The 27,124-nt window shown below is 52.3% G+C and overlaps 1 protein-coding gene across 2 annotated transcripts; it reads left to right on the top strand.

The window, feature by feature from the left end:
* Positions 1-1,314: 1,314 nt before the first annotated feature.
* TRPV3 (transient receptor potential cation channel subfamily V member 3) lies at positions 1,315-26,821 on the top strand. Of its 2 annotated transcripts, none has more exons than XM_059906642.1 (17): positions 1,315-1,433; positions 5,842-5,946; positions 6,122-6,208; positions 7,138-7,292; positions 8,077-8,253; positions 10,507-10,647; positions 12,773-13,053; positions 15,165-15,341; positions 16,278-16,436; positions 17,162-17,263; positions 18,305-18,378; positions 20,343-20,508; positions 21,953-22,019; positions 23,744-24,018; positions 25,043-25,155; positions 26,352-26,431; positions 26,685-26,821. In XM_059906642.1, the coding sequence occupies exons 1-17, from the start codon at positions 1,315-1,317 to the stop codon at positions 26,693-26,695; spliced, it is 2,289 nt and encodes a 762-aa protein (XP_059762625.1). In that variant the 3' UTR covers positions 26,696-26,821. The 2 variants fall into 2 exon arrangements, with proteins under 2 accessions (XP_059762625.1, XP_059762624.1); XM_059906641.1 differs by having other exon boundaries at positions 26,682-26,722.
* Positions 26,822-27,124: the final 303 nt, after the last annotated feature.

Raw genomic sequence — 27,124 nt, 5'->3', positions numbered from 1 at the left:
CCTGGATGACTTTCCTCTCCCAAGATTGCTCATGTTTAGTGGGGTGGGGCGCGCGGGCAGGGGGAGGAGGCTCTCCCATTTCCAAGCTTCGCTGCAGTCTGAAGACAATCGGATCCAGACACTGCCTCCAGGGGGCTCTCCTATTAGGGTCAGGATCACCAATGGCCCCAGCTCCACCCAGCTGGGCTCTTCTTACAGAAATCACCGCCCCGCCCCACTGCCCCAGCTCCCTGTGACTCTGAGGGAGTTCTCTGAGGGTGGCTCAAGCTGAGAATGGCCCCCGCTAACTGCAGAGTCACCTCCTGTCCCCACAGCCCTTTCCCCTGCCCACCTCTTCTTCTATGGCCAGCCCATCTCCCCGCTGGCCCCCACGGCAGCCTCGTCCTGGCCTCTGGTCTCCTCCATCTCCCTTGTGCTGTCTCCTATAGGACCTGGATCCCTCTCACGTCCCCGCTGTCCCCAGGTTCAGCCACAGCTCCTGCTCCAGGCCCAGCCTGTTCCCAAGCCTCTTACTGCCCACGGGCCCAGCCACACCAGCTCCTTGACACTCGCCGAACTTTCTTGAGCCCTGGTCTTTGCTCAGGCTGTTGCCTCTGCCTGGACAGCCCTCCGCCCAACAGAAAGCTCGAAGTTCCCCTCAGTGTCCTTGGAAGACATATCAGTTCCTCTTCCCAGTACCTCCCTCCAAGCCCCGCATGGGGTCCAGCCCTTACCAAGCATCAGTAAAGCAGGTCTGGACAGAGGGGGCTGGGGCTCAGCTGTTCCCTCCAGGTGGACAGATAGCCATGTGGCTGGTTACACTCAGCTTTGGGTGGGGGAGAAAGATGATCAGTGTGTTAGTGGCAGAGAGCGCGAGGAGGGTGAGAAATTAAAAAACCGGAGCGGCCTGAGGCTGTGCTACTAGGAGCATAGTGTCTAGAGGAAAGGAGGTGACCGTCCTGCTCTGTCGAGGAGAATTCTAAACACAAAACCTGAGAAGGACGTTGAAAAAGCAGAGCTAATTCTCAGGAATCCACCTGGAGATTGGTGGGGCTGGAGAGGATGTCTGGAGAGAGGTCAAGGGCATGGTGATCTCTACCTGGAAGCTCTGCTGGGCTCTCCTAGGACCCATAGGGGCAGGGGTGCTGAAGCAGGGAGCAGGGGAAGCTGCGGGGACAGTCTCCCTGTCCCTGAGAAGGGGTGGTGGCCTGGGAAAGCTGAGTGATCTCCCCGTCCTGGGGAGTATGAGCAGGAGCCACATGGTGCTACATGGGGGTCTGAAGCTCCTCTCTGTCCCTTCAGCCTGAGCATCTGTGCTGTGGTTGTGTTCCAGCCATGGATGCCCACCCGAAGGAGACGGTGCCTCTCATGGGCAGAATCGCCACTGTCCCCAGTGGGAACGTTACCATCCTGCAGGAGAAGAGGCCGGCAGAGATCACCCCCACCAAGAAGAGGTAGGACCGGCAGGTTCAGGCCCGCGTGCTGCGCTGTGAGGGGCACAGGAGGAGCCTGGCACCCACCTTCAGGGACCCCTTGCCTGGGGCGGACCTGAGACTCTCAGTCTCATCTGGGGTGGCCTGGTGCCCAGCCAGGTATAATGGGGGGTGTAGGGGGGACAGCACTGCATACTCTGGGGCTGAGCTCGGGAGGTTAGTATGACTGGAATAATCAAGGGAGGCCTCCGTGGAGGGCCCAGGGGCACCAAGGCAGGAACGCCCAGAAAGTCTCCTGGGGGAGGTGGGGAGTTGCTGGAGCCATCCTTGAGATAAGGAGCAGAAAGGTGGGTGGAAATTCCAGGTAGCAGGGACCGCCTACAGCATACATTTTTCAAGTCCACTGGGGGTCTCATCTCCACTGGGTGCTTAGCCAGGTAATTCAGGCTCTCCAGCCCCACCTGTGTAAGGGAGACACCAGCCACGGCACCAGCCCATAGAGTAACGGTTAATTGCAATTGTGCCAACAACGTGCTCGGCACGGCGCATGTTGGCGCTGATAGTGTTTTGTTACCTTGAACTTTGTCTTCATTGTTGTTGTCATTGTCACTCCCCAGGGCCCCTGGGAACTGCACAGGGCTGGGACGGTTATGACCACTTCCCAGTTGAGGACACGGAGGTGGCGGGAGCAGAGAAAGTACTTCTCCGGGGTCACAGCTGGCCCCTTAGCTGCCTCCATTGCAGTAACCCCCTCAGCCGATTCGGTGCCCCTCAAGCTGAATGCCCCTCCTTCAACCCCGTGGCGCTTCCCTTGGACCCGGATGGGCCCCCGGGTCTACGTTGGCCCATTTGCCCTGCCTCTTCAGCCCCTGTCCCAGGACCTTTCTTGGGCCGAGTTGAGCCTGGTGCTTTCCCTTCTCTTGATTTGAGTAATAATTGCTGAGGCCTTTTGTGCACGAGGCGGGGGGCTGGGCCCAGGCTGGGGAGACTGGGACACGAGAGAAAGAACACCTGCCTCTGCTCACAGTCTGGATGGTGAGAGGGGCCCCAGGGAGAATGTGGGGAGTGGCCTGGAGAGAGGGTGAAGTAGGTGGGGCGGGGCCTGAGGAGGGGCAGGTGGTTCTGATCCTGCAGGCATGTCGCTGAGGAGCTGGTGTTACAGTGGATGGTGACAGGTGGACAGGAAGGGAGAGGGCAGAGGCTTGGGGCAGGAACCAGTGAGGAATCCCATGCGGCTAAAGTGCCGGCTGGGTGAGGGTGTATTTGGGGGGATAAGTCCCACTGGGGCTGGGTCTTGGCAGTCAGTTAAGGACATTGGACAATTGGGGTTAGTGGGGAGCCATGGAGGGATTTTGTGTGAGAGGGAGGGCATGGCAAGATTTGCATTTCAGAAAGGACACTCTGGGTGATCTGTGTGGGTGATGGATTGGAGGGGCGTGTGTTGCGCCTGTTGCCCAGGTGATAGGTGGTGAGCCTGGTGGTGAGGGATGGAGAAGCAGGCACAGATCAGAGAAGTATTAGGATCGTGGAGTCTGCCGGATCAACTATGGGAGGGGAGGGAGAAGGAGGACCGAGAGACATCCCCTTCCTCCGGTGGGGGGACCTGGAGGGGTGATGGGGCATCTCTGACATGAGCACTTCAGAGGAGCAGGAGCAAGGTCAGGAGGAAGGAGCCAAGTTCAAGTGTGAAATGTTGGCTGAGAGGTGCCAGAGGCTCATTCAGGTGGAAGCTCCATCCTGGAGCGCAGGAGAGAAAACTGGGTGGATGTGGAGATCAGACAGGTGTCGGGGGCCCATGTGGGAAGCCTGGGTCTGGGAGGGCTTGTCTGGGTAGGAGCAGAGATATCTTGGATCTAAGCCACCAACACTGCCCTCCTGCCTCCTTTCCCCCTTTCCTCCCCTCTCACTTTCCCAGGGGAGGTTTGGATCTCAGAGAAGCACTGAGGACAGAGTTTCAGGAAAATCCCAGATTCTTCCTGCAGTCGGGCTGCCATTCTGAGCCCATCCTGGTTCATGAACTTAGTTCCAGGGTCAGCTCTCCCAATGGCCCCCGCCCAACTAAGGGCCTGGTGTGAGGTGTGACCTTTGTCTCATGAATCCGTGGTCCCTTCTCCTTCCCAAGGCTCTTTGAGGGACCTCATGTGCCTACTTCTCCCCAGACCCCAAAGGTTTGGGCATCTCCCTCAGAACGGAGTATAGGACTTAGGTTTAGAAAGAAAAAGAAAAGAAAATATTATGTGTCAGAAGGCAGTTCTGACCACTAAGGAAATATGTACTAATGGGGGAATTGAAGGCACCAAGAAATCCAGATTGGGGAGAAATTTTTGGACCTGGAGCTTTTTCTGAAGCATCATGCCCCTCCCTGTGAGTGGCTGCTATGGTTACCTCCCCCTGGGCGTCACCTTGCCCAGGGACACAGACACAGGCAATGAAGGCTGTAGAGGCACTGACCTTGAAGCTCAGAGCACTTGGGCTTTTCTCTGGACAAAGTAGGAGAGATAAGCTCCTCCCCAGGCCTGAGTCTGCCTGGGGATAGTTCTCTGCCTTCAAAGGAACAGAAATGCCGGAGGAATCGTACAGAGCTGCCTGTCTGCGCATGTGAGTTAACAACACCCAGGTGGTGGTGCCTTTCTGGCTGGGTCAAAGTAGGAATAAACAAACAGCACCTGCTGCAAGTCAGGAGCCAGGATGTCACCTGGCCAAGACCTTGCTGTCTGCTCATGCTGGTGGATGAGATATGGCACATGCAGTGGCAAGTAGGGCAGGCATGGGACAGGCCCTCGTGGTCTAGCAGCTCCCTGTCCCAGGAGTTAGGTCCTTACATACAGCTGGGTCCTTTCCAGCTCAGCTCTCACCATCCACCTTCCCAGCCACTGAAGTCCTCCTGCCTCAGTCACAGCCCTCATCTTCCTGTTGAGGGATGCAACCTCCCAAATTTTACAGTTTAAGGGTGTGTTGGTCTGTCTGCTTATTGGTCTCTCCATCTATCCACCTATCTACCCACCCAACTATTCATTCCTCAGACAGTCATCCATCCATCCATCCATCCTTCCAACCATCCATCATCTACTTATCTATTCATCCATCCACTCATCTGTCCAACCAGCCATTCTTTTTTCCACTCATTTATCTTTCACCTATCCATCCTTACACTCATCCATTGTTAGGTCTTCTGAGTGTCATGACAAATGTTGGGTTCTAGAGAATTAGGACGATGCAATTGTAGTTTCTGCTGTTGAAGAACTTACAGCCAAAGGACAGTGGGTTATTGCCTAGAGAGGCAATCCCCAACATTTTTGGCACCAGGGACCGTTTTTGTGGAAGAAAATTTTTCCAAGGACCGGGGGGAAGATGGTTTCGGGATGATTCAAGCCCATTACATTTATTGTGCACTTTATTTCTATTATTATTACATCAGCTCCACCTCAGATCATCAGGCATTAGATCCCAGGGGTTTGGGACCCCTGGTCTAGAGCAAGAAAAGCAATGGCCTCACTGTACTATAATCTGGTCTGATCCTTGGGGCCAGTTTTTACCAACCCACTGGAACAAGAGCTTTGTGAGGGGAGGAATTTTTGTCTACTTGTTTACCACTGTATCCGCAGCTTCTAGAATAGTGCTTGGCATATTGTACATGTTCAGTAAATATTTGTTGAGTAAATGCACTACTGAACCCAGATAGGTAGGGTGGGATGGAGGTCAGGGCAGGAGCTGGACCAATTGTCCTGGGGAAACACCTGCAGGTGTGGGAGTTGGGCTCTGCCTGGAGATAGTCAGCAAATCTCAACCAGGATGTTCTGCTAGCAGATGTGTTTGTAGTCGCTGGGTCAGAGCTGCCATAGTGGTGTGGGGACAACTTTGGGGTGGCAGTTCTGGGGTACTGCAGGGGTGCAGGGAAAGGTGATCTCACAAGATGACCCCTGATGCCCATTTCAGCTGGACAGTCCATAAGTAGACAGTCCCGGAGCAGCACAGGCTCCAGAGTCCAGGTCTTGAGGATCGTCTAGCCCAATCACTTTCCATCCGGGTGAGGATACTTGGCCCAGAGAAGGCCAGTGACCGCCTGGGGTCACACAAGAGGAGATGCAGAGGCAGAGCCAGACTAGAAGCCAGGCCTCGGGCTACCAGCTAGGGGCTTGCTCCTCCCTTTGTCTTCTCTTTTGGAAGAATGATTTGATTTTAGGTCAGGTCAGAAGGTTCCTCTTGATAGGCAGGAGACAGGCAGGTGGGGGGCCAATGTATCAGTGAGCCTTGCCCTCACGCCATTTATGCCCCATTTCTGGACTAGCTCTGCGCCTTCCGGGCTTGGCTGGGCCTGGCTGAGGGTGAGCACTCCGTGAGGAGGGCGCCCTCGACAGTGGGGTTGCAGGACACACAGGTGGACAGGCCCTGTCCCAGCTCTAATGGCCTTGCTTGGGTGTCCCCCCAGTGCACACTTGTTCCTGGAGATAGAAGGGTTCGAGCCCAACCCCACTGTCACCAAGACCTCTCCCCTCATCTTCTCCAAGCCCATGGACTCCAACATCCGGCAGTGGTGAGTACTGCGACCCGCCAGCCCGCCAGCCCCCACCCCTGCCCTGGCCGAGCCCTCAGCTCCCGTGGCCGGGCAGTGACTCGCCCTGGGCCACACAGCCAGGCCTGCTTGTGGCAAACTACCATTGTCCATTAAAAACTTGTCCCTCTCTCTGTCCTCCCCATTCCCCCACCAGCCTCCCGGGCAGCTGCGATGACATGGATTCCCCACAATCTCCTCAGGATGACGTGACAGAGACCCCATTTAATCCCGGCAGTCCCAGGTGAGCCTGGCCCTTCCCCTCCTCCCACCGTGCCCACCAGGCAGGTGCCCGAGGGACAGGCACCAGGACCCTGCAGGAAAGAGAAAGAGGCCGCCAATCCTGGGGCGCCAATGTCTGGGCCCATAGCTATGGCATGTAGGTCATTTTGGGGGGGAAGGGAGTATTACATCTTATAAAAGTAATACCCATTCATTATAAAACATCCGGACAACAGTATGCAGCAGAATGAGAACTTAACGCAATGCCATATACGTAAATTAAAAATACATGCATGTACGGGACTTCCCTGGCGGTCCAGTGGTTAAGACTTTGCCTCCCGATGCAGGGGTGCCGGTTCCATCCCTGGTAGGGAGCTAAGATCCCACACGCCTCGCAGCCAAAAAACCAAAACAAAAAAACAGAAAGAATGTTGTAACAAATTCAATAAAGACTTAAAAAAAAAAATACATGCATGTAGCCATCAAACATCAACGTGCATTTTGCAAGAACACATACAAACAGAAGTATACACATCACACATTACCGTGGCTGCCTATTTGGAGTGTACGGGTGGGGAGAGAGATATGAAAAATATTCAAACAACACAAAATATGAAAGTGAAATTTCCCTTCCTCTGATCTCATTCTTTCGAGGTAATCATGATGAACAGTTAGGCACGTATCTTTCCTGATCATTACTATGTGGATCCAAAGATACAGTTTGATAAAATGTGCTTGCATTTGGATTAGAAGCAGGGCAGCTCAGGGCAACACGAATCCCAGCACCTCCGCCCACCCCCCGGCACTAAAGGAGGGGATTTCAGGCACTGCGACAGGCACGTGCAGACAGTGGGGGCTGGCGCCGAGCCCCCTGTAGGCACAGCGGCTTTGGAGGGGTAACGGGAGACAGTGGTGCATGTGTGGCGAGTTGGAAACGTTTTCTGGCCTCAGTGCAAACCTGGCCAAGCAAGAGCAGAGGCACAAAAAGAGGTGGCTGAGGAAACACATCTTTGTGGCTGTGTCGGAGGGCGGCGTGGGACAGCTGCTGGAGCTGCTGATGGAGCTGCAGGAGCTTTGTGAGCAGCGCCGCAGCCTGGATGTGTCCGGTCAGTGGCTGGCCCTGGCAGAGGGTGCAAGGCTGGGGGTCCTGCTCGGCTCCTGCTGTCCACCTACCCACTGCCCTCCCTCCCCGCCCTCCAGCCTTAACTGCTGGGCTGGCAACTTCGAACCTGATTCTGAGGGCAATGGGGAGCCATGGAAGGGCTTAGACAGGTGACGGTGGAGGATGGGGGTAAAACTGGAGAAGGCCTCTGCTCAGGCAGAGTTGGGACCCCAGCGGTGGGGCTGGGGAAGGGGGAACAGCTCTTCCGGGAGCGGCACTGGTGGGACGCAAGGACGTGAGGAGTGAGTCCCGGGTGGTGCCATTTGGACTTGGGAGACTTGGTGGCTGGTGGGGCCCGAGCTGTCTTGGGGACCAGGAGAGTAGCAAGTTAAGTGGAAGGGGGTGAAGTCTATTTGTAGGAAACCGGGGTGTGGGGTGGTGGGCTGGAGATTTCTGAGCTGGACAGTGGGAAGCCAGGCAGTGGGTGGGACTGTCCCCCTACCAGGGAGACGGTGCAGAAGGTAAGGAGCAAAAGGTCTCTGATAAGCCTCTGGGCAGCTCACCGAGGAGAAGGAGGAGCCGGCAAGGAGGCGGGAGGAGGAAGAGCTGGCCAGGGCAGAGGGGAGCTGGGAGCTCGGGGCAGGGAGCTCCGTGGAGAGCCTGCGGCAGGTTCTTGAGGTCCGAGGCTGCAGCCGCCACACCCCGGCCTCCCTTCCTCCGGGCCGGGAGGGCCAAGGGCAGCCGGGGCCCCCCTGTGCAGCAGCTCCATCCTGCAACCCTGCCTGCAGACTTCCTCATGCACAAGCTGACGGCCTTGGACACGGGGAAGACCTGCCTGATGAAGGCCTTGTTAAACATCAACCCCAGCACCAAGGAGATCGTGCAGATCCTGCTCGCCTTCGCGGAGGAAAACAACATCCTAGACAGGTTCATCAACGCCAAGTACACGGAGGAGGCCTACGAAGGTACCCGCCTGCGGGAGGGGCTGGGCAGACAGCGATTTCTGGCGGTGGTGGGGCACAGGCACTGCTGTCGTGGAAGCCCAAAGCGCTTAGTGTGGTGCCCGGCACCTTCCTTCATTCTGCAAACAATCTTGACCACTGGCCGCGTGCCAGGCAGTGTTTTTGGCCCCAGAACACAGGAGCGAACAAGACAGATGAACGCTGCTCTTCTAAATAAGGAAATTTAAAAATTGATGAAAAGAAAATTACAAAAAAAAAAGATAATGTCATCAGAAGTAATTGGGGATGGGCAACTTTAGTGTGGATGGTCAGAGAGGTGACCTTTGACCCGAAGCCAGCACAATGAGAAGGATTCAGAACAAAGCAAGGGCAAAAGCCTGAGATGGGACTGAGCTTGACACAGCTGAGTGATGGCAAGAAGGCTGGAGGGCTGGGCAGGGCCAACACATTAGTAACTATTAGTATCGTCATTATCCTCATCATTATTAACAGCCCCATTTGAGACTCAGCTTTGTGGCTTCTCTCTTAGGTGGACCGGAGAGGGGGCAGGGAGACTAAACTCGGGATAGTGTTTCCCTACTCAGGAAGTCTGCTGTGAATAACCAGTAAGGTGTGTCTTTGAGTTTTTGGAGTCAATAAACATCCCACTAGGGTCTTATGACGAGCTTGTGTCAAAAATGATTGGCCCAAGAATAACTGGATGCCATCTTATGGATATGCCGAGGGTGCTAAACATCTCAGCTTTTTGCAGGTGGGAGTCTGGCTCGGGCCCTTAACTTTTCTCGTGGGAGACAGTAATTTTATTTGTATTTATTTATTGCCATTATTATTATTTGTTTTTGCCAGTCTGGTGGGTGAAAAGTATTAACTCATTAGGTTCAAATTTTCATCTTCCCGATTACCAGTGATTCCAAACATCTTTCATTTCCTGTATTGTCTGTGTGGACTTTCTTCTCTGTGAGGTGCTTGTTAATAATAGTTTCTCAGTTTTCTTTTAGGTTGTTTGTCTTTTTATTGATTTATAGGAGCTCTTAATCCATTATGGACTTCTAAAAGCACATTACCTCTTTTATACGTCTCAAATATTTCCCCCAGCCTATCACTTGTCTTTTAACTTTCTTTAAGATGTCTTTTGAAATACAGAAATTTTTAATTTTTATGGAAGCAAATATGTCAGTTTTTTCTTTATGGCTTCAGAATTTTGGATTTTGCTTAAGAAGGCTTAAGAGGGTTTTCCTTCCAAAAAGGTTAGTTATTAACAATTTTCCACTCTTAAAAAATGCTTAGTTCTTTGATCCACCAGGACTTTGTTTTTATGTATGGCATGTTGGCAGCTCTTTGGAAAATGCTGTTTCTGGTGTAATGTTCTGAGACACCCGGCCCCCGCACCCCCAGCCTTCTGGTCCCTTCTGTCTGGAGGTTCTGTAGGCTCCACCAACCGTGTCTATGTCTCTCCCCCACCCCCCTCCCTGCGGCTTCTCCCCTGTTCTGTTTCTCAGTCACCAGGCCATCATCTACCCAGCACCCAGGCCAGATGCCTGGACCTTACCTGAGACAGCCCTTCTCCCCCATCCCCAGCAGACCATCCTGAGGACTCTTTCTCCCAAGGATCTTTGGGTCCATTGGATGGACAGCTCTTCCCAAGTCTGGGCTCCTTCTAACACATCCTCCAGTTTTGCAGCCAGAGTGCTTTGAAAATACACATGTACAAAACCCAAAACTCTGATCATGTCACTTCCCTGCTTCAATGCCTTCGGTGCCTTCCCATACCCTTTAGGATAAAGTTTTAACCTCTTAACCTGGCTTATGAGGCCTTGAGTCAGCCCCATCCAGCCTGGCTAAACTTACCCAGTCCCAGTTTAGAGGCCACTCTGGGAAGCCCCCCAACCCCTCAGGCTGTGTTAAGAGCTCCTCTGGGTACCACAGACCCTGCACCTCCCCGTATCATAACGCTCAATTCGCAGGGAGACTGTGAGCTTCCTGAGGACAAGAATCAAAACTGCATCCCATGTCCTGCTGTGTCCCCAGTGCCTGGCTTTGGGGCACAGAGCAGATGCTCCACGAATAATCCTTGCTTCCACGCAAAAATGAATGAAGCAAAGAATGAAGCTGGGCGACACAGACCAGACAGGCAGCTAGTATTTCTCCACGGTTCGGTGGAGGGTACAGAGGACAGAGAGGGGAACAGGCCAGAGAGGGTGTGTCACCCCCGTCCCAGCCGCTGAGCGCAACCGCCCACCCCTGTCCCGTCCGCAGGGCAGACGGCGCTGAACATCGCCATCGAGCGGCGGCAGGGAGACATCACCGCGTTGCTCATCGCGGCCGGCGCCGACGTCAACGCCCACGCCAAGGGCGTCTTCTTCAACCCCAAGTACCAGCACGAAGGCTTCTACTTCGGTGGGTGCCGCCGCCCCGGGTTGGGGTCCGGGGGCGAGAGGGGCGGAGGGCGAGGCGGGGCTTCTACCCGTAGAAGCGCTAGCAGGCAGAGGAGACCCCACTGCCAATCTCTGCTGGCTCAGTTGTGTCCGAGGCCCTGGAGGACAGAGCCGGGACCAGGGAGGCGGGAGGGGCAGATCCACCTGAACAGGACCGCCAGGCTGGAGACCGGCACTTGGGAGGATGGGGAGCCTGCATTCGGGGAGTGTCACCTGGTGGTGTTAGAGGACACATAGACATCCACCTGAGCAGCCCCCTGTAGGGAACATAGACCTGGGAGGGAGGGCAAGGAGAGAGCCCTAGTTTACAGGTTCTGAGAAGGGAAATGACTTGCCCCAGTGTAGTAAGGAGCGGATGTAGGCATCCTGCCTGCCAGCTCTGGCCTCTGTCCCCTGTGTCCAGTGCCTCTCAGGACTGCAAACAGGGGTCAAAAGTAAGAGGACAAAAATTCCCTGACTGACACTTTAGGGAGACCAAATGCAACTGGCGTTAGGCCATCCCGGGTGAAAAAAAATTTTTTTAATGTGTAATTTAGATACAGTGAAGTTCACCCATCTTAACGTTCACTTCTGTTCATTTCCACAAACGCGTACAGTTGTGTAACCATCACTGTGATCAGGACAGGGAACAAACAGCTCCATCACACCAAAAACTCGCCTGGTACAACTTTGTAGTTAACGCCTCCTCCTTGCCCAGGCCCTGACTGATGGTCACTGACCTGTTTTCTCTTCTGGATGGTTTTTTAGTCAGCAGGACTAGATGGGTCTGGGTGGCCTTGAGGACAGGGTCTCGTCCAGTCAGACCTGGCTGGGAAACATCTGTTGGGTGGGATAAAGAGAGGTGACAGGATGGAGATTGGGGGGGGAAGCAGCAGGAGACCTGATGTCCAGCCCTGGTTCCGTCCCCGGTTTGCTGTGTGACCAAGTGTGAGTCACTTGCCTTCTCTTTTCTCAACTAACATTGATTGTTTACTATATATACCAGGCACTGTTCTAGGTATTTGAAATATATCTGTGAGCAAAACCAAGATCTCTGCCCTCATGGAACTTGCATTCTAGATGGGAGAGAGACCATCAATAATGAATATAATAAATAAGAATGTTATGTAATATGTTAGAAAATAACAAGTGCTATTGAAAAAAATAAAAAGTAAAGCAGGGGGGACTTCCCTGGTGGTGCAGTGGTTAAGAATCTGCCTGCCAATGCAGGGACAAGGGTTCGATCCCTGGTCCAGGAAGATCCCACATGCCGCGGAGCAACTAAGCCTGTGCGCCACGACTACTGAGCCTGCGCTCTAGAGCCTGCGAGCCACAACTACTGAAGCCCGCGCGCCTAGAGCCCGTGCTCCGCAACAAGATAAGCCACCGCAATGAGAAGCTCACGCACCGCAGTGAAGAGTAGCCCCGGTCCACGGCAACTAGAGAAAGCCCGTGCACAGCAACAAAGACCCAAAGCAGCCAAAAATAAAATAAATAAAATAAAAAAATAAATAAGTTAAAAAAAAAAAAACGACAGCTCAAAAAAAAAAAAAGTAGTAAAGCAGGGGAAGGAGATCAGGAATTCTGGAACAGGAAGCAGCTGGGTTTCAATTTTAAAAGTTAGGGTGAATGATTCATTGAAAAGGTGACATTAGAGCAAAGACTCACAGGTGGTGAGGTAGGGAGTGATGCAGGTATCTACGAAAGAGGGAACAGCCTGTACAAAGCCCCTGAGGTAGAAAAGTGCCTGTGTGTGCTCGAGGAGAAGGAAGAAGGCCATGATGGCTGGAGGGGAGTGAGTGAGGGGGAGAGGAGGAGATGATGTCAGAAGATGTAGGGCCTTGTAGGCTGTCATTGGAATTTGAGCTTTTGTTCTGGGTGAGGTGAGCCTTATGCATTAATAGGATCAGTCTGGCTTCTGTGTTGAGGATAGTGTTGGAGGGCCAACAGGGTAGTAGCAGGGAGACCGGTTAGGAGTTTGTTGCAATGATCCAGCCTCAGTCTCCCACTCCTGCTGAGATGGGCAGGATAAGCCCCATTCCTAGAACTTGGGGAATCACCGCTCTGGTCCAGGAGAGAACCGAGCCCCTGTGCGCCCCCTCCCCCAGGCGAGACACCCCTGGCCCTGGCAGCCTGCACCAACCAGCCCGAGATTGTGCAGCTGCTGATGGACAACGAGCAGACGGACATCACCTCGCAGGACTCACGGGGAAACAACATCCTCCACGCTCTGGTGACGGTGGCCGAGGACTTCAAGACGCAGAATGACTTCGTCAAGCACATGTACGACATGATCCTGCTGAAGAGCGGCAACTGGGAGCTGGAGACCACGCGCAACAACGATGGCCTCACGCCGCTGCAGCTGGCCGCCAAGATGGGCAAGGCCGAGGTGGGTGAGGCCTGGGGGCAGGCGGGAGGGCGCAAGGCACGCTCCCCAGGGGCCCTTCTGAGTGGCCGACTGCACGGAGCTACGGACAGGCAGCACGTGGGCGCACCCTCTGGACTTCAGGCCCTAACATTCTGTGTTTCCGTCTCCCGCCCTGAGACCCCCTTGCCGGGGCCAGAGTGGAGGAGTCTTAAGGCTGCGGTGACTCATGCTTTGTGGCGGAGGATTCCTGCGTGGCGAGGCACCCAAGCGGAGGAGGCTGAGTGTCTGACCCTGGGGGCCTTCAGCCTCTTATGAGGACGGGAGTCCCCGAATGTCTGCTCTGGATCCAGAGCCAGTTGGCTGGTGCTCCCTGACACTGGAGAGACCCCAGCCTGTCTGTCAGGTTGAAACATTGAGCCAAGTCCCCAGCAGAGTATGTGGCTGCTCGTGGCTCTTTGTGCCCTTGTGTTGTGGCCGAGGAACTCAGGTTAACTGGGAGCTTGGTGAAGACTCAGCTGGGGTGGGCTCCCATCTCTCTCTGTGGTTGGAGCCACGGCTTGGTCTGGTTTCAAGGTCAGGACTCATCATGGCAAAGCTGCCCCTGAGCGTCCACATCTTGAGCCCTGGGAGGGGACCATGGCTCCTGGGAGGCTGCAGGAGGGCACTGGGTAGGGTGGGGACTGTGAAGCCATCACAGCTGTGCCAACCTCGGGGCAACTGATGAGGGAGGTGGTGCCCCGAGGGCCTTGGGTCCCGTCCCAGTGCTCAGGGCTGGTGCCCACAAGGGACCTTTTCAAGCTCTTGTGGGAGGAGGAAGGGATGCAGAACAGCTTTGACAGAGGAGGAATTGTGTGCCTGCCTCCCCCATCTCCTGCCCACCCCAAGGACACAGCTTCCTGGGGGCTTTGAGGAGAGTCAGACTGTGGTCGCAAGTCGGAACTTTCTCCAAGGACCACTGTGCCATGTGCTTGTCCCTGGGGAGGGCCCAGGGATGAAGCTTCCTGCGTGGAGCGTGGCCCCCTGACCCCTGGTTCCCTAGAGGATAATGTGTCCCTCCACCCACACCCACCACCTCTCGCCAGTCTTGGGAAGTCGCCTGCACCCTTCCTGGCCCCTTCTCTCCTTCATTCAGTGTTCTTTGGAAACTTTTCCGGATGCTGCCCAAGTTGGCCACTGTGCTGGGAGCAGAGGGTGCAGTCATACTTGAGACACAGACCATATCCTCGGGCTCGTGTAGCCTGGGGCGCGGAAAGGGGAGACGTGCCTTATCCCTGGGAGCTCCTTGCCTGGGCTGTAGAGACTAGGTTCCCGTGCGAGGTGAGATGGGAACCCCGCTGGGTCACATGAGATCAGGGCTCTGACACTGTCCTCCCCATTAGGACCCTCCTCCTGGGCCTTGGGTTGGTGCCCCAGGAAGTTCTGCCCCCGTCTTATTGTACCCAGGGCTCGCTTTGTGGAACTAGTGAGCTCTCCATCTTGCCTGCACTTTGGAACCACCCAGGAAGCTTTACAAGATGCAGATTCCTGAGTCCCACCTCCAGAGATTTGGACTGAGTTAGTCAGTAGTGTGGGCATTCTAAATGTTCCCCAGTGACCCTAACATGTAGCAGAGAGCAAGCTCGCTGACCTAGAGAGTGGGTCCCATGGGCCTCTCTGAAAGGCTGGTGTCATGCATCACCCCCTGACTGGCCAGAGCAGTGAGCCTCAACTGGCAGGGTCTTGACTGAGGGTGGGATGGGGAAGCTGGAGAAACTTGCAGCTGCTTCTCAAATCCAGGCCAAAGAGAAATTATTTCTCGAAATTGTCAGTTCCTGGATTCTTCCCGGAACAGACTCCCCAGCTGGTGCAAGGATTTGTGAGCTGATCGTGCAGCCCTCCGAAGCGTGCAAAAGGTCTTCACGCCTCTTGTCTCTGGTATTAACAATGCCTGGTGTGACGGGCAGGTCAGCGAGCTTTGCGCCCATCCCACAGATAAAGCGGGGGCCGGGGGTCACAGTGACAGGCACTCGGCCCGACTCAATCCACCCCTGGTGGGAGCCTCTTCCCAGGCCCTGTCTGCCTTGGGCAGGCCCAGCGGTCTTCGCCCCAAGCTCTGTCCAGAGGCTGATGGTTGTTACTCTTCCTGTCCCCAGATCCTGAAGTACATCCTCAGCCGTGAGATCAAAGAGAAGCGGCTCCGGACCCTGTCCAGGAAGTTCACCGACTGGGCCTACGGGCCAGTGTCGTCCTCGCTCTACGACCTCACCAACGTGGACACCGTGACCGACAACTCGGTGCTGAAAATCATCGTCTACAACACCAACATCGATGTGGGTCTCCCGGGTGGGCTGGGGAAGGTCAGGGGGTAGCAGGCTGGGCCCCAGGCCAGGGAGGCCCTGGGAAGACCCCTTGCTACTAGCCAGACATGTCTGCAGCCCCCATTCCTTAGCCTTAGTGGGTGGGGCCTGGGGTGGGTGCTGGGGCCACCTGTTCCCAGCTGACCTTGTGGTGGGGGTCTCCTGGCCCCATAATCCTGGGCAGGGTTGGAGGGGTGTAGATCTTCTCCATCTTGTTTCCCCCCAACTCCTTCTATTGGTTCCATATGGTCAGGCTTAGAATCCCCTCTTCCCCCAAACCTGGTCCCAAATAAGTGTCAGGGAGTACACAGTTTGAGCAATCAGGGAGGCCTTTCTGGAGGAGGCATAGCTGGGAAGTCAGTGAGGCTGAAGGAGAAAAGAGAAGATCAGCAGCAGGAAGTTTTTGGCTCTTGGAGGAAAGTGAGGCAACACATCTTTCACATTTTACCAAGAGTTGTGCTTCCCAGAGCCTGCCTTGCCCGGGATCTCCCTGGCCCTCACAGCAGCCTGACTGGTAGGGCAGGGATTGAGATCAGTTTTACTGATGAGGAGGCTGAGGCCCAGAGAGGGTCAGGGGTTTTCCTGGGGTCACACAGTGAAGGAGGGCCCAGGAAGGGCCAGACCCCAGTCGTGGCCCTGGCCTCCCTTCTAGCCCTCCCTCCCCACCGTGCCTCAGATCCTCTTGGCAAAAACACGAAGCTCCGTGGCGTTCGGTTGCTGTCTGGGTGTGCTGGAACGGAGCCTCAGGAGCCAGAAATTCCCCTCCCAACGTTTCCAGCCAAACCAGTTCATTGCCCCCTTCTGCCAGGGGCAGTGCTGACTCAGAGCTTCCTTTGAAATGAGGGCCCTCCGAAAATGGTCCCTTCCTCTCTCTCATCTCCATGGTGACTGGTGCCGTTCTACCCCCAGAACCGGCACGAGATGCTGACCCTGGAACCCCTGCACACGCTGCTGCATATGAAGTGGAAGAAGTTTGCCAAGTACATGTTCTTCCTGTCCTTCTGCTCCTATTTCTTCTACAACATCACCCTGACCTTCGTCTCTTACTACCACCCCCGGGAGAAGGAGGTAAGTGGGCCCCTTGAAGTGGGGGATGGGTAGGTCAGCATGGCAGGACCCTGGAGCCGCCCTATGTGCATGTGGGGAAACTGAGGCCCAGAGAGGCCAAGAGATGTGCGTGGGGTCCCCCAGTTCTCATGCTTCAACAGTGTCTTGGACACTGAATATGTCGCCAGCACCTGGTTGAGCCCGACCCCAGGTGCTCAGCCCCAGGCTGACCCCTGCTGGGGGAGGGCTGCAGAATTAGGAGCCCCAGGCCCCGCCCAGGCTCCATGTCTAAATCTGGAGCTGGTTGGGTGTTTTTGCTGTGAGGACCATGGGAGGAAATGCAAGGAGGTGGAAGTCACTTGGAGAAGCATTCCCAGCACTCTGGGTCTTGGTTCCCCATCCATTACACGAGGCACGGAGTCTTGGCTTTAACTGTGTTATGAGGCCCTGTGAGTGTCTGGATACAGATGGAACAGATAAACGCCAAGAAGTGTGAGGGGGTTGTTAGCATGGATTGGATCGTGCTTCTCACTGCAGAATTCTGGGTTTCCACTCTGGGCGGGGGAGGCAGGAGCTGGGGGCTGCAGTTCCTTTTTGGCCCTGTACAGAGATCCGGCTTTGTGCTGACCTCTGGCCCAGCTCGAGGGTTGGGCACGTGTATGTGCATGGTCCCCCTGGAGGTGGCGCTACCCCTGCCTTCCTCACTCCCCGTCCTGCACCCATCCATTCCTCTCCCTTCCTCCCAGGCCCTGCCACACCCCTTGGCCCTCACATACAAGATGGGGTGGCTGCAGCTCTTAGGAAGGATGTTTGTGCTCATCTGGGCCATGTGCATTTCTGTGAAAGAGGTGAGTAGGTCACCAAGCCCTCCTGGACTGGCCTGTGAGGCAGGCAGGGTGACAGCAAGCTCTGCTACTACTGCTGGGAGACTTTGGGGAGGCATTTCCTTTTTAACCTTTAGATTTACATAAACAAGCCAGCTTATCCTACCTACTTTATCTATCCATTCCTCCATCCATCTGTCCATCTATCTGCCATTTATCTACACTCCCAGCCACTCAGTGTCCCATCTTCCCTGCCCCTCCATCCACCCATCCAATCACCTGCCCTCTCTCATCAACCCAGCCACTCATTCATCCATTTAAACACCCACTCATCCTTACCCACTGTCCTTCCATCCTTCATCCAACCGTCTTTCCATCTGTTTGTCAGTCGATCTACCCGTTCATCCATCCAACCGACGAATCAGCAGGTATATTCTGAACACCTTCAATGTGGGGCTCTGGAGGAGATGATAAGGATGGAGGGAATCTGCCCTCTTTGAGTTCATAGTCTGGTAGGGATTTCAGATGGACACAGATAGCTAGACTTTAACATAGACTGTGAAAAGACCTGATGCTGGGCTCAGACCCGTGCTCAGAAGAAGAGAGATGACTTTTATTGGCGGTGGGGGAGGGGGGCCAGGAAGGCTTGAAGGCAGAGATGGCACTTACTCTGGTAGGGGAGGGTTGGCATGAGGACACTGGGGAGAAGGTATTACAGGACAGGTGTGGGGAACAGCATGAACAAAGGCTCAGAGGCTGGAAAGCTAGGCCATATTTGGGGAATGGCAGGTAACTGTATGGTTGTGCTGCTTTGTGGGTTCTGGGGTGATTACGGGGGTGAGAGTAAGAGACGTGAGAAGATCAGGGGGAGCACCCACTCTTACCCTGGGGTTGCCTCTGTCCCCCAGGCACAAGTCCCCTTCCATATCCCTCACCTGGGCTCTGGCTGGGCCTTCACATACTTCCCTGTTCCTGAGTCTCAGTCCTGGGGAAACCCCCCCTTCCCCAGATCCTCCAGCGAGGGGCATGAAGAGGGGGCAGCTTTTCTTTCCTTTCTGGCCTCAGGGCATCGCGATCTTCCTGCTGAGACCCTCAGATCTGCAGTCTATCCTCTCGGATGCCTGGTTTCACTTTGTCTTGTAAGTAGGTCTGTCCCCTTGGTCACCACCTCACAGGCAAGGCTAAAGTCCTGTATGATGGCTGCTGTGTCCCTCTGCAATAGCCACCCTACCGTGTCACCCTGTCCTTGTCATTTTGCCAAGTCATATGGCCAGGGACCTCCTCTCTCCTTTCTGGTAAGAGAGGCACATAGATGCCCATGGAGAGGACCAGAAAACGCTGGGACAGTGCCCACCATCCGGTTGCAGGGATAGCTGACTTCACCCTGCCACAGAGCCCTGGGCGGCAGCCAGCACAGAGAAGGCGTGTTTATTTTTTATGAAGGGACATTCCAGGCCAGTTCCTCCTGGCTGTTGTTTTGGACCCTGGCAGGTCAGGGCTGGAAGGTACTTGAGAAATCATCGAGTCTCATCTTTAGGCATGAAAACCGAGGCTCAGAGCAGGGAAGTGAGTCATGCAGAGTCAGGCGGAGCTTCAGTCATGAAGCTCAAGCCAGCCCAGTTTCCCAGACAGCCTCATCCCAAGCTTGTGCAGGGCTGACTACTGTAGGCTCTAGCCAGAAAGCTCAGCTCAGCAGCCTCTCTGAATGAGGTCATGTGAAGAGGATTACGTAACCCCTGTCTCTAAATAAAAGGAGGATTATGTAACCCCTGTCATGTGCAGAGGATTACGTAACCCCTGTCTCTAAATAAATAATGGAAAAGGATCTGCAGCTTGGGATGAAGAATGTTAGGCTCCATGGCTCTGTAGACCCCACCAAAGGCCCTCTTCTGAGCATTTGGGAGGCTGGGTCTATAAAACCTTGAATCTTGGCCTGATGTTTCCAAATACCTATTAACAGCTTTATTAAGTATGTACCTGCCTTCCAGAAGCATGAGCTAAGTTCTTCATCTCTTTGGGCAGTATCAGGGGCCCCCTGATACTGCAGTGAATGAATAGGCCAGGTGCAGCACTGCCCAGGGTGCAAGTCACGCATGAGTCTGTCAGCTTGGAGAAACTGTGACGATTCCAGAGAAAAATCCATTTGTACAGCCACTGGCTTTGGCAAAGACAGAAGGCACCAGTGCCATGTCCTGCTCTTCTGCTTCTTCATTGTTTTCTTAGTGTAGAGGAATGTGTAAACATGCTTCCTCACTTCAGTCCCAAATGCCCTGCTCACCCAAACGTTTGCTTTTCACTGCACAAGAAAATCAAAGTTGCCTGTGTCCTAACTTTAACTAGTTAGATATTTTGTAATTGTGGAGACTACCTGATGTTATAAGCAAGAGAGGGTTTCTATCCAGATGTCTGCATATCTGATGGTGTTACACACTGTTTAGGAGTAGATTTTGATCTCGTATGTTTGGTACATATTGTACTTTAAACATTTCAAATTGTGGTATAATACACGTAACACAAAAGTTAAACCATCTTAACCATTTTAAGTGTACAGTTCAGTACTGTTAAGTACATTCGCATTGTTGCGCAATCTCCTTTTAGCAAACCTATTATATAGCATGTATTGTAGTTTTTTTAAGGATTTTTCAAACTAGGTTATGGGGGACTTTTGTTATGATTGACTTTTGAGTATAGATGTCAGCTTTTGTCATTTTGGTTAAAAATGCAATCATTCACCACATCCTCAGTCTACCCCAGTGTACCCCAACCTATGTGGGGGTCAGAAATCACATGGGTGATTTAAAAACCATACAGCCTCCTGGGCAGCACCCTGGGCCTTCTGAACCAGAATCTCCTGGGCCCTGGGGATCTGTATCTTTAAAAAGTCCTTGTCAACTGCAACCAGCTCTGACTTGCATCTAGCAATGCAGTCTGCAAGGCTGGATTTTAGACGTGGTCCAGCAGATCTGGGGCAGCCTTATCTGTCTCTTCAGCACCAGCCACCAGGGTAACCATTCAGGATTTAAGGGAGGTTGGAGGATTTGGACATCTTTGCCCTGATGCCAAGAAGTAAGTAAGGCCCTTGTCTCCTGTGTCTCCTGAACAGTTTTGTCCAAGCTGTGCTTGTGATACTGTCTGTCTTCTTGTACTTGCTTACCTACAAAGAGTACCTCGCCTGCCTCGTGCTGGCCATGGCCCTGGGCTGGGCGAACATGCTCTACTACACGCGGGGGTTCCAGTCCATGGGCATGTACAGCGTCATGATCCAGAAGGTGTGTTGGGGCTGCCGAACGTCAGAGATGGGCAGGGAGGGCCTTCCGAGAAGACCCATTTTTCAGATGGGGAAATTGAGGTCTGGAGAGGAAAAGAGACTTGCCCAAGAGACAGGCCACTGTTCTTTCTCCCAAATACCGTGGTCTCCCTTTGCCTTTGGTCAGGCTCTCTAGGAGGGAAAATATGTATATATAATATGTTACATATATACACGTAGATATGTTTATTATATATGTTTACCATATAAAGGATGTGCAGCACACACGTTACAAACAACAATAAAATATACAATGCCTTTTGTTGTAAATTCCACATGGCTAGTTGAGTCTCACCGAATAATTTGTTGATTTTGGTTGAACTCATATCTGTTTGCCAAACTATGGTTGCAATTGACAAGTGAGTGTTGTGCCAGCATAAATGCTGATATTTTCCTCTGCTTTAAGGAGTAAGATGAAAGGGAAACAATGAAGACTTGTGTTGAAACTGCATTTGTTTGTCAGTGATGCTGAGCCATTTATCTGCTGAATCGGATAATAGTTTTCAAATACTAGAAGAATATTCCATCAATGTTTTTGTGCTATTCCCGCTATAACAGCTACAGATAGGACACATGTTTAAAGTTTAATCTGCCTTAACATTTTGTCCATCGTTGTCTTAAGTCTAGATCTAGATGATCAACAATCTCTGATTTGTAGCTTTTACCAATCTCCATGGTGTAAATAGTCCCACCATGGCTGACTTCCAGCTACCAATGCGATGTCACTGAATACAGAATTGGGAAGGGATGCACAGTAATGCACCATTATATAGTGTTTCCACCATATGGTTACGATAGAAATAAATAGCCTTAAAAGCCTAGATAATTATAAAATGTAGTAAAGTCACTCGGAAGTGATGAGTTTTTTTTTTGTTTTTTTGTTTTTGTTTTTTTTTTTTTAGTGATGAGTTTTGAACATTTATTATCTTTGTTTCTAATGCAATTTATTTAGTTATAAGTTTACACAATTTAATTCTTAGTCATGGCTGTGTTTAACAACGAGCTCAGAAAATTCATGAAAGTGAGACAATCAGCTCTTGTGAGCTGGTGCGAGCTCGGCCCAGCACACTGCGGCCCCCAGGAAGTGTGAGGATTCCAGATGTGAGTTTCTATGAGGAAAGGTGCTCATGTGCAGCCTGAATCAGCAGGGACAGAAACAGTCTGTGTTCTAGGAGGGAGGAGGGCGGAGAGCAGGAACAGAAGAGAAGTCTTTCTGGAGGAGGTGGGCCCAGCGCCGAGCTGTGGAGACAGCGTCAGGAGGACCTGGTGAGGGTCACAGAAGAGTGGCCCGAGTGAGGGCATGGTTAGAGTGCGAACCCGGGAGAGGGTGGGAAGCAGTCAGGAAATCAATGTATAATGAATATGTGCTCAAACCTTACCCTTGAATTGCATTTCTTTCTTTGTAGGTCATTTTGCATGATGTTCTGAAGTTCTTGTTTGTATATATCGTGTTCTTACTTGGATTTGGAGTAGGTAATTGATTTATAAATAATAGTAACTCCCTCATTTGTAAAACACTTTATACAGATGTCAGCATGGCAAAGCACACAGGAGCCTCAGCAACAATTACATCGGCCACCAGTGGAACACTTTCCGTGGTTAGCATTTCCCAACCATTATCTCTTTACTTCTCGTGACATCTTGACCAAGGGGGGGTCATCATCATCCCTGACCATGAGGGCACTAAGGCTTAGAGACTCCAGGATTTGAACTGGTTGCTTTTATCCAACCATCCTGTGTGGTATGCCTCCCACCTTTACATCCATCATCATATGCGGCTCTCACAGCCTCAGATAGGCTTGGCAGGTTTTTGGCCCCATTTTACAAATGGAGAAGCTAAAGTCTGCAGAAATTTGATTGATGGTCTTTGAAAAATAGGAGTAGAGTTAATGCATTGAGATAACCTCCTTTGGCCCTCCACATCACATTACTGTCATAGTTTGCTGCAGATATATCTGTGAGAGCCTCTGGTCTGCTGGGACCAGGGATGGGAAAGCCCTCTTGAAAACCTCTCCATTTACACCTAGAGACTGTCATACAGAGTGGAGTAAGTCAGAAAGAGAAAAACAAATATCGTTTATTAACGCATATATGTGGAATCTGAAGAAATCGGTATAGATGATCTTATTTACAAAGCAGAAATAGAGACAGATGTAGAGAACCAATGTATGGATACCAAGGGGAAAAGGCGGGGTGGGATGAATTGGGAGATTGGGATTGACATATATACATTATTGATACTATGTATAAAATAGATAACTAATGAGAACCTACTGTATAGCAGAGGGAACTCTACTCAGTGCTCTGTGGTGATTTAAATGACAAGGAAATCCAGAAAAGAGGGGATGTGTGTATACATATAGCTGATTCACTTTGCTGTACAGTATAAACTAACACAATATTGTAAAGCAACTGTACTCCGATTAAAAAAGAAAAAACTTCTCCATTTACAACAGAGGGAACAGCATAACCTGATTTTATTTCTAACCTCTGCATAAAGAGATATTTTATTTTCCCAAACCAGTTTTTTTTCCCCCTAGTTATCATTGGCATTTGAAGTTAGGCAACTGTTCCCATCTGTCTGGTACCTTTTCTGGGTCACAGTTTGCTTATTTATTTGGTCCTTCACTTGTTTGTTTATTCATCTATCCATTTCCTCCCTGATTAATTTGATCATTCATTCATTCATCCATCCGTCCATTCATTCAGTAATGAGCCACTGCTGTAGTGCGTTGGGAAGAAGAGAAGAAGAGTCCCAGGCCTTGACCAGAGGTCTTGCCACAAAGCATTAGGAAGAGACTCAGGACTTCCCAGTCTTGGGGGAGACAACCCAAGCTACAGGAAGTTGGGAGCTCAAAGCCTGGTTGAGGAGCCAGAGACACACAGATTATAGATTGTAATTATCAACTGTGCAAGCCCGTGATAGATCAAGGGCTGAATGGTGGGGTAGAGAGAAGAGTTTGGGCTTTGTTAGGCAGAAAGGGCTTTCTGCCCTTTCTGTCAAGGCAGAGCACCAGCCTGATGAAACTTCCGGGGGAGCTGAGGCTGGAGATGTAATTTAAATAGCCAGAGAGAAGGAGGCAGCAGGCCTGCAGTCTGTGTGTGTGGGCATAGGTGTACACGCAGGCATGCACGAGTTTATTGGGTAATTAACCAGACAGAGAGGCTGCAGAGAACACCCTGTTATGTCTCCCCAGCCCTGGCCTCGCTGATCGAGAAGTGTTCCAAGGACATTGAGGACAGCAACTCCTTTGGCAGCTTCAGCGAAACGGTGCTGGAACTCTTCAAGCTCACCATAGGCCTGGGTGACCTGAACATCCAGAAGAACTCCAAGTACCCCATCCTCTTCCTGTTCCTGCTCATCACCTATGTCACCCTCACCTTCGTCCTTCTCCTCAATATGCTCATTGCCCTGATGGGGGAGACTGTGGAGAACGTCTCCAAGGAGAGTGAGCGCATCTGGCGCCTACAGGTGACCTTGGCAGAGTCCTTCTATGGGAGCCCTCACGGGGACTCAGTTCAGCACATGGCACCAGTGGATCTGGGGTGACGCCTGGAAATCTGCATAAGCTCCCTGTGCTTGGCCAGGCTTGAGGAAGCTAGGTTTCTGGGGTATGAGGTCTAGGGGGTGTGGCTGGACAACAGCATGTGTGAGAGGAACTCAGGCTTATGGGTGTGCTCTGCTCAGAGTCAATGGTGTGATCTGTGGATGTTGAAGCGTGGCCTTAGGTTGCATTAAGAGGAGTAGGTATAGGACAATGTCCTTAGGTATGGGACAATGGAGGTGACAATTCTGCTCTCCTCCAATACTCCTCACATGCTATGGGCCTTACACACTGAGGACACTAACCCACAGGATGATCCAGAGGCATGTTACACTTCTTACATAAATGGTGTAAGAAGAGCATGACAGCTCCTTCAGATATCTGCAGAGCTACTTGTGAAAGGGGGAGCAGCTTCCTTCTCTGGTCCAAGAGGCAGAAATGAGGTACATGGGGCAACAACAGGGAGAAAAGCTTTGATTTGACACAAGGAAGTTACTAATGATTAGGGCCTTCTTAATTGGATTGTTGCTAATATTCAGGAGAGATTGGACAAATTATTGCCGGGAAAATTGCCGAGGGGACTCTAAGCCTGACATGGGGCTAGGACCGCATGATGTCCTCCTGGACACTCCCTTCCTGGTGGGATCCCAGGATCCTAACATTTTCAGTTAGGCAGCTCTGGACTTCCAGAAACATTGTTTATGTGATGTTTAAAACAATTTGAACGCCTTTCCCAAACTTACTGGGTGTTCATTTTTGAATTCTATAGGTTAGCCAGATCCTCAGGATCTATGCATTAAGCATTCCATGCAGGTGGAGTGGGCTGTTTGGTGGTGTGTGCACGTGTGTATATGTGTGTGTGTGCAGTGTGTGGGCGCATCCACGCTCACACGGAGCCGTGCTCCTGGGCTGGCTCCTGAGAGATGCACTTAGGCTCGTTTATGTCCCCAGAGAGCCAGGACGATCTTGGAGTTCGAGAAAATGTTACCAGAATGGCTGAGGAGCAGATTCCGGATGGGAGAGCTGTGTAAAGTGGCAGAGCAAGATTTCCGACTGTGTTTGCGGTAACAAAGGGAGAAGGGCCCTTTGGTGATGCTTTTTGGGTGGGTGAAGAGAGATGAGTTGGTGAATGTTAGGGAAATGGTGCTGCCATTCGCTTGCCGGACCACGGCACGGTCTGTTCTGCCTCCTCAGAAGATGGAATTTGCTCTTTCGGGGTCCCTGGCCCTGGGATAGACTTTCTAAGCCTCAGAAGGGAGAAGGAGGAGACTCTGCCCATTTGGAGGTGCCTCCATGGCCTCCCCCTGCCCAGTGTCTGCCTTAGAAGAGATTTGCCAGCCTGGCACTCTTTGTCCTTCTGAGAGGCACATTCTGTCACAGGCAAATGGAAAGTGAGACAGCTACTTTTGACAGATGTCAAGCTTTTTGATTTTTAAAAAAGTACTTGAACGTGCCCTGACCATCTCTTCTGATGGGTCTACCTCTTCCTACCCCCTGTCTGACTGCCTGACCCTGCAGACTACCTTCTTGGAGTATAATTGTACCTTGACCTACTTCTCTGGCTGAAACCCCTCCCCGCCCCACCCTGCCCCAGGAACCATCATTTCAACTATAATAGTTACCCTAATAAATATGTCTAATTTTGACACCCTCACTCTAGAGATGTTCTGTGAATGTGATCTTCAGCCAAACTATCGTCTCCAGTTACAATCCAGCACCTTAGACACTGCCCACTCTTTTGGGTTCTGAACCCAAATTTTTTATAAAAAAATTTTTGGCCACACCCCGCAGCATGTGGGACCTTAGTTCTCCAACCAGGGATCAAACCCCTGCATTGGGAGGAGGAGTCTTAACCATTGGACTGTCAGGCAAGTCCCCTAACCATCTTCTCTTAGTGCAACCTTAACCCTAGCTGGACTTCACGCCCTCACATCTTCTCAGCCCGAGCCTGCCCCACTCTCCTTCCTTCCCTCCTTCTCCGTGGGCTGCCTCCCCCGAGTCAGGCACAGCCCCTGCTGGCTGAAGATGTCCCCTTTACACCTCTCTGAGCTTCTGGGTCCCACACCCTGGGAGGAGACTGATCCTGGAGGCCTGGGAAAATGGGGATTTGGGCAGGTTTCAAGCCTTAACAACACTGATGTGACCACATGGGGCAAGAGTGCTCCTGATCCCTGTGGAGGACACCCCAAATGCTGTGCTGCTTGTTTGCATTTGATGAGGTGCACCTGGGGAGTAGTGAGAATGATTATCACACCCGCAGGATCAACGAGGTGAAGTGGACTGAATGGAAAACTCACGTCTCCTTCCTCAACGAAGATCCGGGGCCCGGGAGACGGACAGGTACCGCTGCTGTCAGGAAGCGTGACACCCACTCCTTTCTGACCACGTGAGCCCAGGCACACCAAGTCAGAGGGCCGTGATTTTCCCCATCTGTAAAATGGGAGGGTTGAATTAATTCCTTCCAGCTCTACCGTTTTCTAACCTGAGCTGGAATAACTTCTAAGGCAGGTGGTGGACTGAGACCTGGAGGTACAACTTGCAGAATGCTGTTTCTGTAAAATAGTGTTTTTTGTTTTTTGTTTTTTTAAAGCAGATTTCAACTAAATCCAAGATTCTTCCAGGAGCAACAGCAAAACTACCCTCAATACATTTGACGAAATGGGTGAAGTTCCGGAAACTTCAGTGTAGAAGCAGAACCCAGAGCTCATGTGCATGTGGGCCGTCTGAGGCTGGAGGCTGGGTCCTGGGCTTGGTGCTGTGGGCTTTGCAGAGTGATGGAGCCCGGGTGGCTGAACCAAGGGGCAGTTGTCAGTTTGAGTGGGAAGCACCCTGGACTTTGTTATTCGGCAAAGAGTTTGTATAAACCCACGGCCAGCAGTCCTGAGCCTGGGAGTCCCAGGAGTCCCTGAATCCTGGGTGAAGTCTTTGCGTTCACCAACTGCAGGTCGATTTGGCTGGGAGAGAGGGTGGCAGGGCAGGGGCGGGGGCCCGAGGAGCAGGGAGAGGAGACTTCTGCCAAGGTCCCCAGCCCCA

This window comes from Balaenoptera ricei, chromosome 20 (assembly GCF_028023285.1).
Source record: "Balaenoptera ricei isolate mBalRic1 chromosome 20, mBalRic1.hap2, whole genome shotgun sequence".
Classification (NCBI taxonomy): Eukaryota; Metazoa; Chordata; class Mammalia; order Artiodactyla; family Balaenopteridae; genus Balaenoptera; species Balaenoptera ricei.
This window is presented reverse-complemented; position numbering and strand designations above follow the sequence as displayed.